The 17,359-nt window shown below is 49.5% G+C and overlaps 1 protein-coding gene across 9 annotated transcripts; it reads right to left on the bottom strand.

The window, feature by feature from the left end:
* CARD19 (caspase recruitment domain family member 19) lies at positions 1 to 14,369 on the bottom strand. 9 transcript variants are annotated; one of them, XM_079927319.1, is made up of 6 exons: positions 13,868 to 14,363; positions 3,683 to 3,903; positions 2,125 to 2,278; positions 865 to 924; positions 548 to 619; positions 1 to 257 (listed from the first exon to the last, which is right to left on the bottom strand). In XM_079927319.1, the coding sequence occupies exons 1-6, from the start codon at positions 13,872 to 13,874 to the stop codon at positions 142 to 144; spliced, it is 630 nt and encodes a 209-aa protein (XP_079783445.1). In that variant the 5' UTR covers positions 13,875 to 14,363; the 3' UTR covers positions 1 to 141. The 9 variants fall into 9 exon arrangements, with proteins under 9 accessions (XP_079783445.1, XP_079783449.1, XP_079783447.1 ...); XM_079927323.1 differs by having other exon boundaries at positions 3,761 to 3,903; positions 13,868 to 14,333; XM_079927321.1 differs by lacking the exon at positions 865 to 924 and having other exon boundaries at positions 13,868 to 14,356.
* Positions 14,370 to 17,359: the final 2,990 nt, after the last annotated feature.

Genomic DNA, 17,359 nt, shown 5'->3' with positions numbered 1-17,359 from the left:
ACATTTAATATTGTTGAGCACCTTTGTACAGTGAAGGTAAAGTGCTGGTTACATAAGTTATACACAGTGAGAAATAAACACTTAGAAAAATCAGCCAGCCCCAGGGCAGCAAGCAGCCAAGGTGGGCAGGGAGGGGATCGGTCAGAGCCCCCCCAGGTCATCTGTGAGGAAGGCCAGCAGGAAGCGGCTGACGTGCCTGTCGACGATGACAGGGGAGAAGCCCAGGACACGCCTGGCCCCTGGCAGCACCTTGGGGTCTGGAAGACAAGGGGGTCTCAGAACCCATCGAGAAGGCGCCTTCTCTCAGCCTCATGGCATCGCCAGCCCCACACCTGAGTGATGTGGGGTCCCCATGCCGAGTGGGCCTGCTTGGCACTGGCTCCCCACACAGGACCTTGACAAGGTCAGCAAGGCAGGAAAGGAACCGCAGGACTGCCACGCTGGGCCACAAGTAGGGGGCCTCAGGTGTAGGCCTCCGTCCATCCGGCAGGGCTCTGCCCCATGGTCTGGAGAGGACTGGGCTGAGGCTTGGCCAGGCAGCACCCACCTGGGGGGCAGCAGTAGACGAGGAGTGCCAGCCCTGCGGCCAGGCCGAGACAGGTCAGGAAGGCCACGGGTCCTGGGGAGAAATGCACGTGAGCAGCTCCCCAAGCCCAGGAGGGTGGGAGGGGTCCAGAGGCCTCGAGGGACAGGCTCACACCCTGTGCTGGGGTCAGCTGGGCAGGGACACACCCAGTGAGCACCCTGAGGGGGTCTGTCCAACAGGAAGCCAGGAACGGAACCCGACTTGGAATGGAGAAGCCCCCAAGGCAGAGATGGAGCCTTGGGTGGGGAACAGAGAGAAGGGACATGGGAGGCGGTTACCCCTGTCACTGAGCTCACGGCCTGCGGTGCCCGAGTCTAGCTCTGTGCAATCTGAGTTCTCTGGAAACAAAATCACAGGGTGCAGTTAGTCATGGGTGGGCCAGAGGGTAAGGTGGTTGCCCCGCCCTCGGGAAACCAAGGGGGCTGTCGAGCCCCCTCCCCCAGACCACCCAGGCCCCTCAGGTTGTGCCCGTGCTAAGCCCTCCAGGCTGTGTTTGGGGTAAGTCAGCGCCAGACAGGGAACCCTGCACAGTTTTGTGTCTTCTCCTTTTGTCCACTTCATGAGAACTTGAGGACCATGGAGTAGGGGGTTCATTGTTCCCTGGCAACCACAAGGCACCAAACACAGCGCAAACACCTGCCTGTCCGAAGTCTGATGATGTTGATGTGAGGGCAGGGCGCTCTTTCCCTTTCCCCAGACCCCACTGGGGCTCCCCCTAACCAGCCAGCTGCCAGACAGCCCTGAGGGCACCCTGGTAGGTACTTGACTCCAGGCAGGCTGTGTGGTCCTGACCTGTGGTGACAGGACCGTCCCATGCTGGAGCTCAGGGCCCAGTCCTGCCAGCCTGTCCTTGGGGGCAGGGACACTAGCCCCAGGTCCAGCCGAGTGGGCTGAGGCGAGCCACCTCTTCCCTCCTGGCCTCCAGCCTCTCATCCGAGGACTGAGGGACAGTAGCCACTCCTCCTGGGGACCTGGGTGCAGAGGCCTCAGAACTGAGCTGCCATCCTCGCTTGTACCTTCCCTGCACCCAACCTGGCAGCTCAGAGGACCCATCGGGGCTCACAAGCCTCCCGGGCCCACAGGCCAGACCCTCTAAACCAAAACACATGCGTCTTGGACCAGCCATCTGTGTCAGAAACTGTTCTACAGAAACAGCCATGCCATGAGGATCTACCTGGGCGAAAGTGGACACAACCTGCGTCGTGGGGGTTGGGGGGGTCAGTTCACTCAAGGCCGGTACAGCCTACAGCCGTGAGCTATTTCTGATCAGAAGTGTAAGGGTTCCCAGATTCATTAGATTACAGAGGGAAGGGCAGAGCTGCATGCAAGAGATGCTACCTTTTGTGTAAAAACTGGCACAAGAAAAAGGGAGACAGAGGGACAGAGAGACAGAGACAGAGAGAGGGAGACGTGGAGACAGAAACATCTATATTGTCTGAAATACTCTGAGGGCCATACAAGATGCAACCAGAGGGCAGTCTCTGGTGAAGGGCCGAACCAGAAGATGCCGAGGCCTGGGGACTGGGACACGCACTTACGCAGGGCGTGCCGGCTGGGCAGGCAGCTGTGCAGAGGCTGGGCATGGATGTACAGGGCCCGGTAGAACTCCTGGCAGTCCCGCTCACCGCTCCGCTGCAGGTGGCCCAAGAGGTCGCAGAGACGCACTCGCAGAGATACCTTGGGGTTCCGGAACTGGAGGAGGAAGGGGCACAAGACAAGGTCAGGCTGGAGCACTCTGGGCTCAGCACCCAGCCCCAGCTTCCTCAATGGCTGTGATACCATCTAGGTGCTTGGAACATGCACGGGGAGGTAGCAATTGCTACCACAGCCTCATGCACTCCCATGTGGCACCCAAGACTGTGCTGCATGGCCACTAAGCCTTGCACTCCCACTGGAGGCCAGGACACGTCAGCAAGAAAGATGGCGGTGACATTATTCCAAGTGTGGAAACTTAGTGGCTTGCTGACTTGGTTTTCCCATTTGTAAAAAGGGAATAATAAACCCACATGGTAGGGTCATTACAGGGAATCTCTGAGGTAATGATAATTTCTAGTTTACACTCTACAGGAATGTGATTCAAGTTTTAAAAAATAAATCAAGGGTTAAGGAGAAAAAAAGGTGGCTTTTTTGATGTGGTTGACTGAAAAATATGTGGTTGTAAAGGTCAATGGACAGGGTACTTGGCATTGACCCCCAGAACCTGGAGGCCATGGCTCGGTGCTGCCACCTGGTGGTGGTGTACCATGCTACAAGGAACTAGAGTCAAACCACAAAGGTACAGAAACTGCAAAGCAAAGGCAGATGTGCAGCAGAAGCCATGGGTACCTATGAGGAAAGGAACTGTAGTTTTGTGTGTGGAGGAGTTTCCTTTTTCTCATGTAAACATATGAGCTTTTCAAATTGTTTTTTTACAATGAATGTGTATTCGACTTTTAATTACAAGATATAAATTTGAGCCCCTACTTTTTAACTCACTGTACTACTTCTGTAACTTAAGAAGCATCTGGGCCAGTAGCAGGGTCCGTGTTGATTCTAGTTCTGTTGAGGATCAATCTCACCTGTCCCTAGGAGAGACCCCAACCCTCCAAATAGTTCTGCACGTGAAACTGTTACCCTGTGCCAAGGCAGGAAGCTCAGGTCCAAGAGGAGAAGAGCTCGCTCAGTCACCCAGATGGGAGGCAGGTCCTGCACCCCAAAGCCTCGGCTGGTCTCTAGCACCCACCCCCAGCCCCATGGGGGAGCCAGAGAAGTGGGTGGGGCGAGCAAGGAGCACCCACTCTCACCCAGTGTCCCTGAATAGGATGGGCCAGATTACACCCAAAACGTTTGCCCACTTTGAACTTTTGGAAGATTCAGAGTGAAGAGCCCTATGGCACTGGGTAGGGCCTGTCTGGTATCCCTAATCCCCTCCCACCCCAGCACTCCCCTTGTTCCCCCTCCCAGGTTTGTCTCATGTTGTGGCATGTTATCACATGTCTCCTGTGATCCTCCCAGCATTCTGGAAGGGGCCAGAAGGCCTGATGACATATAAAGAGACTAGGGCTCAAAGAGCTGATGTTCTGGGCCCAAGGTCACCCTAAGGAGACAGGTTTTCACCTCCAAGCTGTCCTGCCCCCCGCTTCTCCCAGCCCAGAGAGGAAAGGGATGGGAAAGCAGCCTCAGGTTCCTTGGCACCTTTTCTGCATCCTTGTTGCTGAGTATCTGGGGGTAGTAGCGGTTCAGCTGGAGGATAATCCTGTCCACCTGCTGCTCACTCAGGCGCCCAAGGCCTGTGAGGAAAGGCATGTCCTGGACCAGGCGGTCACAGTAGGTCTGCTCTGAAACAGAAGCATACAACACAGAGGGAATGAGCCAGCTCAGCCCAAAAAGGGGGTGGCGAGACCCACACACCATGATGCAGCCATGGCAGGGACCCCTCGCAGCAAGGTCCCCATGCCCACCGAGAGGTGTACCAGCTGTAAGCATCTGGACAACTGCTGATATCCCAGCTCACGAACAGCCCAGAGTTCCCCCATGTCACGCCAACACCCTTGCCAGAAAGTGGGGTGGGTGGGTGCAGTGATAAAGGTTCAGACTGCTCAAAAGCAGAGCAGAGCCTCTGGCTCCTATCTTTTATGCCTGAGAGCTTATTGCAAAAAAACTCAGAAGGGCGAAGAATCTGCTGTCTGTTGGGCCCCCTCAGTGCCCTCTGGAAATAGCCAGGCCCGAGGAAGGGCACAGGCAGCCTGGAGAAGGCCCAATATCAAAGCTCCTACAATCGCTGTTGTTGTTTGGAGTGGCCTGTGCTGGCATGGCCACCAGACACAGTGTATCTGCAAGGCCTTGAGAAGCTGACACCAACAGCAGACCAGCATGCTTGCTGCCCAGGAGGCTGGGGAATGCCTTTTCTTTTGTTTTTTCTTTCAGAGTCACCATTAAAGCATCACTGTTGCACTATCTTTCCCATTAAGAATGTCCCTTAGAATGACAAGTCTTTAAAGGCAAGGGGTGTGGAGAGGTTGGTGGGTAGTTGACAAAGAAATCTCTGAATCTCTGAGGGAGGGTCCCAAGTTCCTGCAGCACTAGCTGCCTGAACAAGTGCACCACCTTACCTACCTGTGGCAGCTTGTCCTGTTTCCTGGTGGACCCAGGGGATGGGGGTAGGCAGAGCTGTATAGGAGGAGAGTTTTTGTATGTGACTGAGGTTAAGTTGGTATCAATTCAAATTAGATAGCTGTAACTTTAGGGTATTATGTATAATCCTCATGGTAACCACAAAGAAAATGTCCATAGAATACACACAAAAGGAAATCAAAATGTGTTACTACAGAAAATCAACACAAAAGACGGGAAGAAATGAAGGAAAAAAAGCTATGAGACATACAGAAAACAAATAGCAAAAAGGCAGAAACAAGTTATCCCTTATCGGTAATTACTTTAAATGTAAATGGATTATACTCTCTAATCAAAAGACTTAGATTAGCAAAGTGGATTTGTAGTATCATGATTTATAATAAGAAATATATATTTGATCTTTGTCCCAATTCCTGGCACACAGTTTCTAAAACCCAAGTAATTTCCTAAGTGATGAGAGCTGTGAAGGTGGAAGGATATCTTTTGTTACTCATAACAAGCCCCTTCCAACCTCATCTGACTTTGTATTAATGAGGTGATTTTGGGAAAGCCCCTAAATAACCACAGGGTGGGAGCTGATTACGAGTGGAACCGACCACGTAATTCGAGGGGTGGAACTTTTAGTCCTCCCCATCTCACTTCCCCCTGCAATGTCTGGGGAGGGGAGAGGGGCTGGAGGTTCAATCAATCACCAGTAGTCAATGATTTAATAAGTCATTCCTACCTAAGGAAGCCTGCATAAAACCCCCCAAAAATGGGGTTTGGAGCACTCTAAGTTACTGAATATGTGGAGGTGCTGAGAGGATGGCCTGTCTGGGAGGAGCATGGAGCTTCCATGCTTTGCTTCTCACATGCTTTGCCCTATGCATCTTTTCCATCCGGATGCTCATTTGTATCCTTGAAATACCCTTTGTAACAAACTGGAAATAGTGTTTTCCTGAGTTCTGTGAACTATTCTAGCAAATAGGGTCACAAGGAGAGGGTCATGGGAACTCTGATTTATAGCCAGTCAGTTAGAAGCACAGGTGACAACCTGGATTCATTATTGGCATCTCAAGTGGGGGCAATCTCGTGGGACTGAGCCTAAAGTTAACCCATGGGATCTGACACTATCTCTGGATAGATGGTGTCAGAATTGAATTAAATTATAGGACTCCCAGTTGGTGTCCACCAAAGAACTGGAAAATTGCTTGGTAGGGGGAAAAACCCACACATTCCATAACCAGAAGTGTCAGAAGTATTGAGAAATATAAGCGTTGTATGTAAGAGTAGAAGAGAAACAGAATTTTTTTCCTCTCAGGATTTAAAAAACATGATTTAACTATATACCATATTCAAAAGACTCACTTTAGGTCTAAAGACAGAAAAAGGTTGAAGGTGAAAGAATGGAACAAGATATTCCATACAAATAGTAACCAAAAGAGAATTTACATTGCTATACTAATATGAGAAAAAACAGACTTTAAGGCAAAAGCTGTTATGAGACAAAGAAGTACATTATATATTAATAAAGTAATCAATCACCAAGAAGTTAGAACATACATGTACCAAATATCAGAGCCCCAAAATATTTAAAGCAAACATTGGCAGAATTGAAGGGAGAACTAGAAAGCTTTATGATAATAGCTGGAGACTTCAACAGACCACTTTCAATAATAGAATAACCAGACAGAATATCAATAAGGCAATAGAGGATGTGAACAGCCCCATAAACTAATGATACCTAACAGACATAGACACAACACTCCACCCAACAGTAGCAGAATATACACTCTTCTCAAGTGCACAGGGAACATTACCCAAAACAGACCACAAAACACAGTTAACCACAAAATGTGTCTTAATATATTTTAAAGGGTTGACATAATAAAAGGATCTTTTCTGATCACATGGAATAAAGCTAGAAATCAATAACAGTAGGAAAACTGGAAAATTCACAATTATGTGGACATTAAACAACAAATGCATCAAAGAGAAAATCACAAGAGAAATCATAAAATACCTTGAGAAAAATGAAAATAAAAATACAGCATACCGAAATTTAAGGGATGCAGTGAAAGCAGTACTGAGAGGAAAATTTACAGCTATAAATGTACATACTAAAATAGAAGATCTCAAATCAATAACCTAATGTTACATCTTAAGGAACTAGAAAAGGAAAAGTAGACTAAACCCAAAGCTCGTAGAAGGATGGAAATGATAAAGATTAGAGTGAAGATAAATGAATAGAAAAACAATAGAAAAACAAAACCAAAAGTTGGTTCCAGAAAAATCAACAAAATTGGCAAACCTTTAGCTAGATTAACAAAGAAAAAAAGAGAGGAGATTCAAATTACTAATATCAGAAATATTACTATGAATTTTACAGAAATAAAAAGGATTATAAAAGAATACTGTGGACATTTATACCAACAAATTGGACAACCTAGATAAAATGGACAAATTCCTAAAAACACACAATCTACCGAAGCTGAATGATGAAGAAACAGAAAATCTGAAAGGACTTATTACTAATAAGGAGATTCAATCAGTAGTTAAAATGGTCTCAACAAATAAAAGCCCAGAATCAGATGGCTTCACTGGTGAATTCTACCAAACATTTAAAGAACTAATACCAACCCTTCTCAAACTCTAAAAATAAAGTTACCACATGATCCTGCAATCCTACTCCTGAGCATGTATCTGGAGAAAACTCTAGTTTGCAACCCAATGTTCATAGCAGCACTATTTACAAAAGCCAAGACATGGAAGCAAGCTAAATGTCCACTGACAGATGAATGAATAAAGAAGATGTGGTATATATACATACACAATACAATATTACTCAACCATAAAAAGAATGAAATAATGCCATTTGCAGCAATATGGTTGGACCTAGAAATTATCATATTAAGTGAAGTAAGTCAGAGAAAGACAAATACCATATGATATCACAGTTATATGTGGAATCTAAAAAAATGACACAAATGAGCTTATTTACAACACAGAAATAGACTCACAGACATAGAAAACTTGTGGTTAGCAAAGGGAATGGGGGAGATAAATTAGGAGTCTGGGATTAACATATACACACTACCAAATATAAAACAGATAAACAACAAGGACCCACTGCATAGCACAGGAAACTATACTCAATATCGTGTAACAACGAATAACGTAAAAGAATCTGAAAAAATATATATGTAGGGGGCTTCCCTGGTGGCGCAGTGCTTGAGAGGACGCCTGCCGAAGCAGGGGACACAGGTTCGTGCCCCGGTGCGGGAGGATCCCATGTGCCGCGGAGCGGCTGGGCCCGTGAGCCATGGCCGCTGAGCCTGCGCGTCCGGAGCCTGTGCTCCGCAACGGGAGACGCCACAGCAGTGAGGCCCGCGTATGGCAAAAAAAAAAAAAAAAATATATATATATATATACACATATATATATGTATGTATGTATGTACATATGTATAACTAAATCACTTTGCTGTACACTTGAAACTAACACACACTGCAAATTAACTATATGTCAATTTAAAAACTTAAAAAAAGGAATAAAATACTTAGAAATAAATTTACCCAAGGATGTGGAAGACTTGGACACTGAATCTACAAAACATTGCTGAAAGAAATTTTAAAAGACACAAATAAATGGAAAGACACATCCCATGTTCATGGGTTGGAAGATTTAATATTGTGAGGATGACAATACTACCCAAAGTGATCTAGGAATTCAGTGTAATCCCTATCCAAACCCCAATAAATGTTTTTTGTTTTTCATCCTAAAATTCAAATGGAATCTCAAAGGACTTTTATGGCCAAAACTATCCTGTAAAAGGAAAGAAGGTGGATGACTCATACTTCCTGATTTCAAAATTTACCACAAAGCTACAAGAATCAAAACTGTGGTACCAACATAAGGACAGACATATAGAACAATGTAATAGACTAGAAAGTCCAGAAATAAACCCTACTTTGAGTGGGAAAAAAAAGAGTGAAGACAACCCACAGAATGGGAGAAGTATTTGCAAAGCATGTATCTGATTAGGCATTAATATATACAGAGAGAGGAGATAAAAAGAACTCCTATAACGCAACAACAAAAAATCCTATAAAGTAACCAATACAAAAATGAGCAAAAGACTTGCAGAGATATTTCTCCAAAGAAGATGTACAAATGACTACTAAGCATATGAAAAGATGCTCAACAACACTAGTCATTAGGGAAATGCAAATCAAACTACAATGAGATACCACTTCATACACATTAAGGTAAAATAAATACATGGAGAGAGAGGGAATATGAATATGAGGATGAGGAGAAATTGGAACTCTCATGCATTACTGGTGGGCATGTAAAATGGTATGGCCACCATGGAAAACAGTATAGCTATTCCTCAAAAAGTTAAACAAATACTTCAGCAATTTCATTCCTCAAAAGAACTGAAAGCAGAGACTCAAACAGGTATGTGCACACCAAGTTCAGACTAGCATTATTCACAAAAGCCAAAAGGTAAAAACAACCCAAGTGTCCACAGACAGATGAATAGAGAGACAAAATGTGGTATATATACAATGGAATATTATACAACCGTAAAAGGGACAGAATTTTAGTACATGGATTTGACAACATGGATGACTGTGAAAACATTATGCTAAGTGAAATAAGTCAGACACAAGAGGACAAACGTTGTATGATTCCACTTACATGAACTATCTAGAATAAGCAAATTCTAAAGACAGAAAGTAGAATAGTGATTATCAGAAGCTGAGGGTAGGGGAGAAAGGGGAGTTATTGTTTAATGGGCACAGAGTTTCTCTTTGGGATGATGAAACGTTCTGGAAATGCATAGTGGTGACAGCTTCACAACATCGTGCATGTATGTAATGCCACTGAAATGGTTAAAATGGTAAATTTTATGTTCTGTATATTTTACCACATACATACATATAAAGGTGAATGGATAATATGTTAAACTGTGGTTCAGTTTAGTAAGTTACAATGGAATATAATTCAGTGATAAAAGGACCTATGAAGTCACAAAAAGACCTATGAAGTCACAAAAAGACATGGAGGAAACTTAAATGCATTTTGCTAAAGGTTAAAGAAGCCAATTTGAAAAGGCTATATACTATATGATCCCAAGTATATGATATTCCAGAAAATGCAAAACTGTGGAGAACAGTCAGAAGATCAGTGGTTGCCAAGGGTTAGGGAAGAGGGAGGGATAAATATGTAGAGCACAGATTTTTAGCCAGGTAAAACTACTTGTATGATACTGTAACGGTGGACACAGGACATTATGAATTCTTCAAAACTCATGTAATATACAACATAAGAACTTTAGTTAGTAATACCTGAAGTTATTAATATTCTATCAATATTGGTTCATTAAGTGCAACAAACATACCACACAAATGCAAGATGTTAATAATACAGGAAATGGGGTGTGGGGACCCTCTGTGCTATCTGCTCAATTTTCTAAAAACTAAATATGTTTTAAAAATAAAATCTATTAATTAAAAAGAAATCCTATTTGGAAATTCCGTAGCTGAATTTTAAAGAAGGAAAATGAGAGTCACAGAAAGCAGATGAATTCTTGGATTGGGTGGGGTTCCCTGGAAAGGAGCATGAAGGAACTTTCTAGAGTGATAGAAATGTTCTGTCTTGATTAGGCCTGGGCTGGTTGTTCCATGGGTGCATTCATTAGTCAAACTTATATAATTATTCATTAAAAATGAGTGTATTTGTAAGTAAATACTACCTCAATAATGTTGATCTTTTTAAAATAGGGTCATTGAGGCGGAACAAGTGGGGCCCCTTCCCTGATTTCTTCCATGGGGCCAACTCAACAGACTGTCTTTCTCTCTCCTCCTCCTGGATGGTCTTTTCTCCCCCAGAATATGAATTTCTATCTTCTGATTCTCCGAGCCTCTGAAAGTCAACCTTGAAAATGGACTTGTCAGCAGCTCCAACTTGGTGAAGAAGCCATGGACAAGGAATGCAGAGAGACCTGCCACCACCACACGGCCGGACCCTCCTGGCCACCTGGCTTCAGCACCTACAACCTCTCTGATTAAAAAGTTAATATTGGCCATAGTTCATGGAGTGTGCCCCAAGCTTGGGCATTCTGTGGGCTCTAGGCATACAGATAATCGTCATTCTTCCATCAGCTCTGCTACACAAGCATGACTACCACCCCTATTTTCAGAAGAAGAAACTGAAGCACAACGAGTAGGCTTATCTAAGACCTGCCTAAGACCTCAACCAGCTAGGGAGTGATGTATCGAGGTCAGGACCCAGGCACAGCACAGTGTTGGGGCCAATTCTTGACATCTAAATTTTCTGCCTCTCTAATCAACCTACTAATTAACTATGCAATTAGCTGCATCATGTCTGTTCCTGGCCAAGCCATAGGCTGTCTTGCCCAGCACTACCAGTGTGTGCACGTGTGCATAGTGCCAGCACACACTAAGCACTCACTAAAGAGTTTGGGAATGAATGGACGTAGGTCCAAGGCTCAAGGGCAAGGGCTGTCAGTGGATGCTGGCCAGCATCTTGCAGTGGCTCCTCCTACCCTGCAGGCTGCTAGCCAGGTGGGGCCTCCATTGCCTGCAGCTGCCAGGCACGATGGAATAGCCTGGGGGCCAAAGCTCTGGGCTCTGCTGTGCGCTGTGCACACCAACCACACCCAAGCAGCCATTCAGAGGCATGAGAAAGCACAAGAAAGGAAACCACTTTGGTCCCAAGTGCTGATAAACAGTCCCAGACAGTTTTTACAGGACAAAGGAAGAGGAATGCTCTGGCATAAAATTCACCAGACCTTCACCAGCAACCTCTGCTAAGCCCTACCTCCCCCATCATCTTGCCCTCCTGGCAGCACCACAACCATGGACACCGCCGCCCACCCACCAACCTGTTAGCCTGGCTTGGCAATAGAGGCCCTGTGGGAGCTGGCCTCACTTGCCCTCACCGGGCCTCCCAGGCCCCTGAGCCATTCCTGCACAGCAACCCCCAACTGCAGTGTACTGCCCAGGATTCCCGCCCTTGGCACAAGAATACCTGTCCCTGTGGTTTCCGCCTGGCTAACTCACGCTGACTGCCCTCCCGCCAAGAGACCTTCCTGAGCTCCCCTGCCGCCCCACCCAAACCAAAGTCCAGATGCTTGGACCGCAACCTCCCCTCCCAAATTGAATCTCCCAGAATCCCCTCCTGTCCCAGTGCCCAACCTGGCCTCAGGCATGGAGTTGAGATGGCACACTCCCCAGCACACCACAAGGCAGGGACTGGTTCTGCAGCAACAGCAATTGCTGCAGTGACACTCGGCCAGTGCTGGCCCTGAGCAGACGCATCAGGCCCCACACACTCCCTCTGCAACCCTTTGTAGAGGCCCCAGAACCAACACAAGACAGTTTCCTGTTGGTGCATGGAGACAGTGAGCCAGAACTTGAGGCCCGCAGCCTTGCAAGCCTGCCCATTTGACCCTCCCAGGCCTGTGCTCTCTGGGCCCCAGTTCCCCATACCAAAAATGAAGGGCTCTGAGGGAAGAGGTCTCTAGAGGCCCAGGACACAGAGATGGCAGGGAGAAAGGGGATTGATGGGCCTGGGCAGGGTCTAGTCCTGGCTCTGCCACTGACTGCCCTAGCAGTCTGGGGCACCTGCCCAACCTGACACTTTATTTCCTCATCCACACATAGAGATATTCCACTTTTCCCCATACAGCGGTTCTCAATGGGAAGCACCTGATGCAAGACCAGGTGCACAATAGGTACAACAGACCCTGGAACAATGCAGCGGTTGGGGGCGCAGCTCCCTGAGCAGTCGAAAATCCACACATTACTTTACAGTCAGCCCTCCATATCCATAATTTTGCATCCAAGGATTCAGCCAACCTGAGGTCATGTAGTACTATAGTATGTATCGAAAAAAGTCCACATATAAATGGATCCTCACATTTGAAACCTCAAAGGGTCAACTCTACTCAGAAACAGCAGCCACAGATAAAAAGAATTCAGAGAGATGACGGGAATGCACAGCAGCTGGGGTCTCTTCTGGCTAAGGCTGGGACACTGGTGTCCTGGAAATCACCAGGTTCCTGCCCATGAAATCCTATTTGTGTGCAGGACTCAGGCTGGAACTCCAGTGAGTTCTGGGGAGAGAACAGGGACTTCTGGGGCCTTCCTGGCCCCATGGGCCACCCCTAGGTAACTTCTACCTCATGAAGCAGCCTGACCATGCTGTCATGGGCTCTGTCACCAGCCTGTCTCTCTCATGGAGCTTCTCCTACAGGGAAAGGTCCATAGGGAAGGGTCACCCTGCTCAGTTAGGGTCAGGAAGGTGGTGGGCAGGTCCCCACTCCAGAGAGGTCCTTGGCGGATGACTGGGCTGGAGAACCCATCCAGGGAAAAGAAGGAGGGACTGGGGCAGTTCAGTATGGAGCACAAAGCCTTCGGGGACCGAGTCGGTATCCACAATTCCCCTGGGCCTGTCGCTGGGCAAGGGGTGCAGCCTGGGAGGCACCACAGAGTCCCATGGGTACCACACACTGCCCAGGTATGCACCACCTGTTGGGCATTCTTCTCAGGTAGCTGTGAGGACGGAGTGTCTATATTTCCTGATAGAAGCACAGTAGAATCATTTTTATTTTCACCTCCCACTGTCAGGCCTCAACCCTACCTCCCCCACCCGCCCATGCAGCATCTACCCACCTACAGACGTGCACTGGCCGCTGCCCTCCCGGAACCACCCACGACGTGGCCCCCACCCACTAGAACCTTCTTCCATGGCCTGACCTGGCCTCAGAACCATCCCAGGACCAGCCTCTGTCCCCCAGAACCCTCTAGGGCCTCACCTGGCCTCGCCGTCCAGACCCCTCCAAGGTGGGGCCCCCAACGCTCAGAAGCCTCCAGGGCATGACGTGGCCTTGCCCAACAGAACTCTCCAGGGCTTGTCCATGGCCCCCGCCCCCAAGAACCCTCCAGGACCCGGAGTGGCCTCGCCCCCCAAGAACCCGGCCCCGGGCCGCGAGCCGGCCTACCGTCGTCTCGTCGACAGGACACTTAGTCACGGGCAAGGTCACTCGCCGCCGCGAGGAGCGGCCCCCGGTGTGGCATCGGGACACCCGGACCCTATGGGCCACCATGGCCGCGCGCCCGTCCCTGTATGGCAGGCACGACCCCGGACCGCTCTCACCTGTCATGGCGGCGGCACGCCGTGCACCCAGCTGACCCGGCCAGTCCCCCTGCCGCCGTCAGTCAGCCTGGCTGTCCGGCCGCTGCCCGTCGACCCCTGTGACGACCGCCCGCTCTTTCCCTGTGAGCCCCGCCCCCGGCATCGTCGCGGCTAAGCCCTAACCCCGCCCTCACTGAGCCCGCCCCTTGCCGATAGGCCCAGTCCGTAGCGTCGGCTGCGTCGCCTCGAGGGCTCTAAATCCACATCCCTCACTCGAGCGCCGTTTCCGGACGCGTGGGCTACGAACGCTGCCGAGCCCTTAGCCCCTCCCCTCACTGGGCCCGGCCTTCCGAGCGCCCGGGGCATCGGCTTTGTCACTGCGAGAGCTCTAAACCCCGCCCTCACTGAGCCCCCACCCTCGCGGACAGTAGCTCTGTTGCTGCCACAGTTCTTGAGCCCCGCCCCTCGCTGAGCCCGGTCCTCATCAGTTACTGGGCCTCCAGAAGCCTTAAACCTTGAGCCTAGCTCCCGCCCGCAAGCGGAACTCTCAGCTCCACCTCTCACTGAGTTCCGCCGCCGCTGTCCTGGGCTACGTCACCACCAGATCCCTGAGCCCTGCCCTTTTCCACGAGGCCCCGCCCCCGCCTGCGTCGATGGCGTCGCCGCGACCACTCTAAATGCCGCCCCCATTCTAAGCCCCGCCCCTCCGGCGCCACCTACATCGCCGCGCAACTCTGAGTCCCGCCCCTCACCCGAGCCTCACCCGGGTCTCTGGCGCAGCCTCCTTTACACCCTATGTTCTCCGTCCTGGCCTTTACCCGCTTTGGACCCGTTCAGTCTTGGCCTCACGGGGCGGCCAGGGTCCGGACCTGGATGAGCGCTTCCGGGCACAGTCCACCGTGCCCGTGCGCCGACCCCCCACCCCATGAAGGAACTGGAGGATGGGTGCAGCTGTCGGATGGAAACCCCAAAACTCTTGGACCGACTCGTGGTGGTCACCACGGGAACCATCCCCGCTCCGAACACTGAAAGTGAGTCTGGCCCGCCTTACCGGAAAAGCCCAGCCGGGTCCTACCCCAGTCCGTGGGACAACACGGGCAGTGCCAACCTGGGGCAGGAGGGCTGTATAGCATGACCTGGGGGTGCACTAGGGGAAGTCCAGGCCTGCTCGAGGTCCCACGGGCGCCCTCCTGGAGGGGGCCTCCTGCCCACCAGTGGAACTGGCCTCACACCCCCTCCCCCATTACTCTGCATCCCTCATGCTGGGTCATGACTCTGCAGACCAAAAGTGTTGCCTGTGACATCCCAGTAAACATAAATGTTACCCACTATTAAGCCATTAGGCACTGCAGCACCCCCCTTGGGGGGAATTCAGGACGGAGAAAAACAGGATACAGGACCCAGATAGATGAGATGCATATCTGAGGAATAATTTCAATAAGCTCAGATTCTTGTATCTTCCCAAACAGAAAAGCACTAAGATCATTAGCTTGACATGTCTGTTTTTGTGATTAGTAATCTTTTGATATTCAACTACATGGGTTTTTTGGGGTTTCTTTGTGTTTTTTTTCTTCAGCAAAAACTCTTGTGTATCCTGGCTCCTGTCAACTGGAAAAAGTGCACAACCTAAAAGTTGAGAATTATGTTTTATTTGGTAGACTTTCTGAGGATTTCAAGCCTGGGAGGTAGCCTCTCAGATAGCTCTGAGGGACTGCTCCAAATAGGTAAGGGAGGCGCCAGGATATATAGGAGTTTTGCAACAAGGACCAGGTAGTTGGGACATCAAAAGATTACTGTATAAGACTTCCCTGGTGGAGCTGTGGTTAAGAATCCGCCTGCCAATTCAGGGACACAGGTTCGAGCCCTGGTCCGGGAAGATCCCACATGTAGCGGAGCAACTAAGCCTGTGCACCACAACTACTGAGCCTGCTCTCTAGAGTCCATACTACTGAGCCCGCACACCACAACTACTGAAGCCCGCACGCCACAGCTACTGAAACCCCTGCACCTAGAGCCTGTGCTCGGCAACGAGAAGCCAGTGCAATGAGAAGCCTGTGGACCGCAATGAATAGACCCCACTCACAGCAACTAGAGAAAACCCGTGCGCAGCAGCCCAAAAATAAATAAATAAATAAAATTTATGTTAAAAAAAAAGATTACTGTTTGTTAAAGAAAACCAGGTATCTCAAGTTGATGAATTTAGTGCTTTTCTTTGTATGGGAAGATGCAAGAGTCTGGGCTCATCGAAATCATCCCTTTGATGTGCACCTTACCTATCTATGGCCAGTATCCTTTTCTTTCCCATCCTGAGTCCCCTGACGGTGCACTGCTGGGATTGGCTGCAGTGGCTGAGGGTTTGGGGAGTAAGGGGCAGTCCGTTTGTCTGCATCCTGAGTTCCCTCAGCGCTCTCCATAGGGGGCAGTGGTAGCGGCTGATGACTGCAACATCCTTTTTTGTGTGTGTGTGGTACGCGGGCCTCTCACTGTTGTGGCGTCTCCCGTTGCAGAGCACAGGCTCTGGACGCGCAGGCTCAGCGGCCATGGCTCACGGGCCCAGCCGCTCCGCGGCTTGTGGGATCTTCCCGGACCGGGGCACGAACCCGTGTCCGCTGCATCAGCAGGAGGACTCTCAACCACTGCGCCACCAGGGAAGCCCACTGCAACATCCTTTTATGTTTACTGATACAGCAGGCAACATTTTTCATTCACAGAACAGAGCTACCTAAGAGGCTGTCTCCAGGGCTATAGTCCTCACTAGGGTCCCTGAATAAAACATAACTGGCAACTTTCAGGCTGTGTGTTCTTTAAAAGTCAACAGCTCCTAGCATTTACTTCTCTTAGTTCCTTTCACTCTCTAGGAGTAATGTCAGTGGCATAAGTGTGGGGTCTAGATGGACAGAGGACACAGTGAGGAAGGGGGGCTCCTAGGCCAGACTCCTTCCTGGGTGGCCAACATTCCATGCCACTCCCACCAAGGGACAGATAGGGAAACTGAGGCTCAGAGCAGCAGATTTCTGGACCTTGCCCCTGTTCAGCAATGACAGGGCCTCCGAAGTGCAGGATTTGCTAGAGGGACCCCACTCCCTGGCAGACAGGCCCTGTGCCCCTCGGGATGTGCATGCCAGGCAAGCTAGGGCAGGGGATCCCCACCCTGTGAGTGGCAGCAGACGCTCAAAGAGTCAATGGGTGGGCCCTGGGCACTCCCCTCCCCAGATGGGGCGGGGACTGTGTGCAATGTCTCCCTCCTTGCCCACTGCCCCACTGCCACTGCACGATTCGGATCGAAAGTGAACACTCAGGAAGTTGGGCCATCTGAGGTGGGAGGGCGGGCCTCCTGGGGACCCTCCCCAATCTGCTGAATACTGTGGGTCTCACATGCAGAGCGAAACATCTCCCTGTGTGGACTTACTGGTGCGAACTGACGTTGCTCCCCACCTGTCCCTTAACATCCGGGATGCACTGGCCCTGACCCTCACCCCCACCCCCACTGCTTTCACTTCTGACTTTTGCTTC

This window comes from Stenella coeruleoalba (assembly GCF_951394435.1).
Source record: "Stenella coeruleoalba genome assembly, chromosome: 7".
Lineage (NCBI taxonomy): Eukaryota > Metazoa > Chordata > Mammalia > Artiodactyla > Delphinidae > Stenella > Stenella coeruleoalba.
This window is presented reverse-complemented; position numbering and strand designations above follow the sequence as displayed.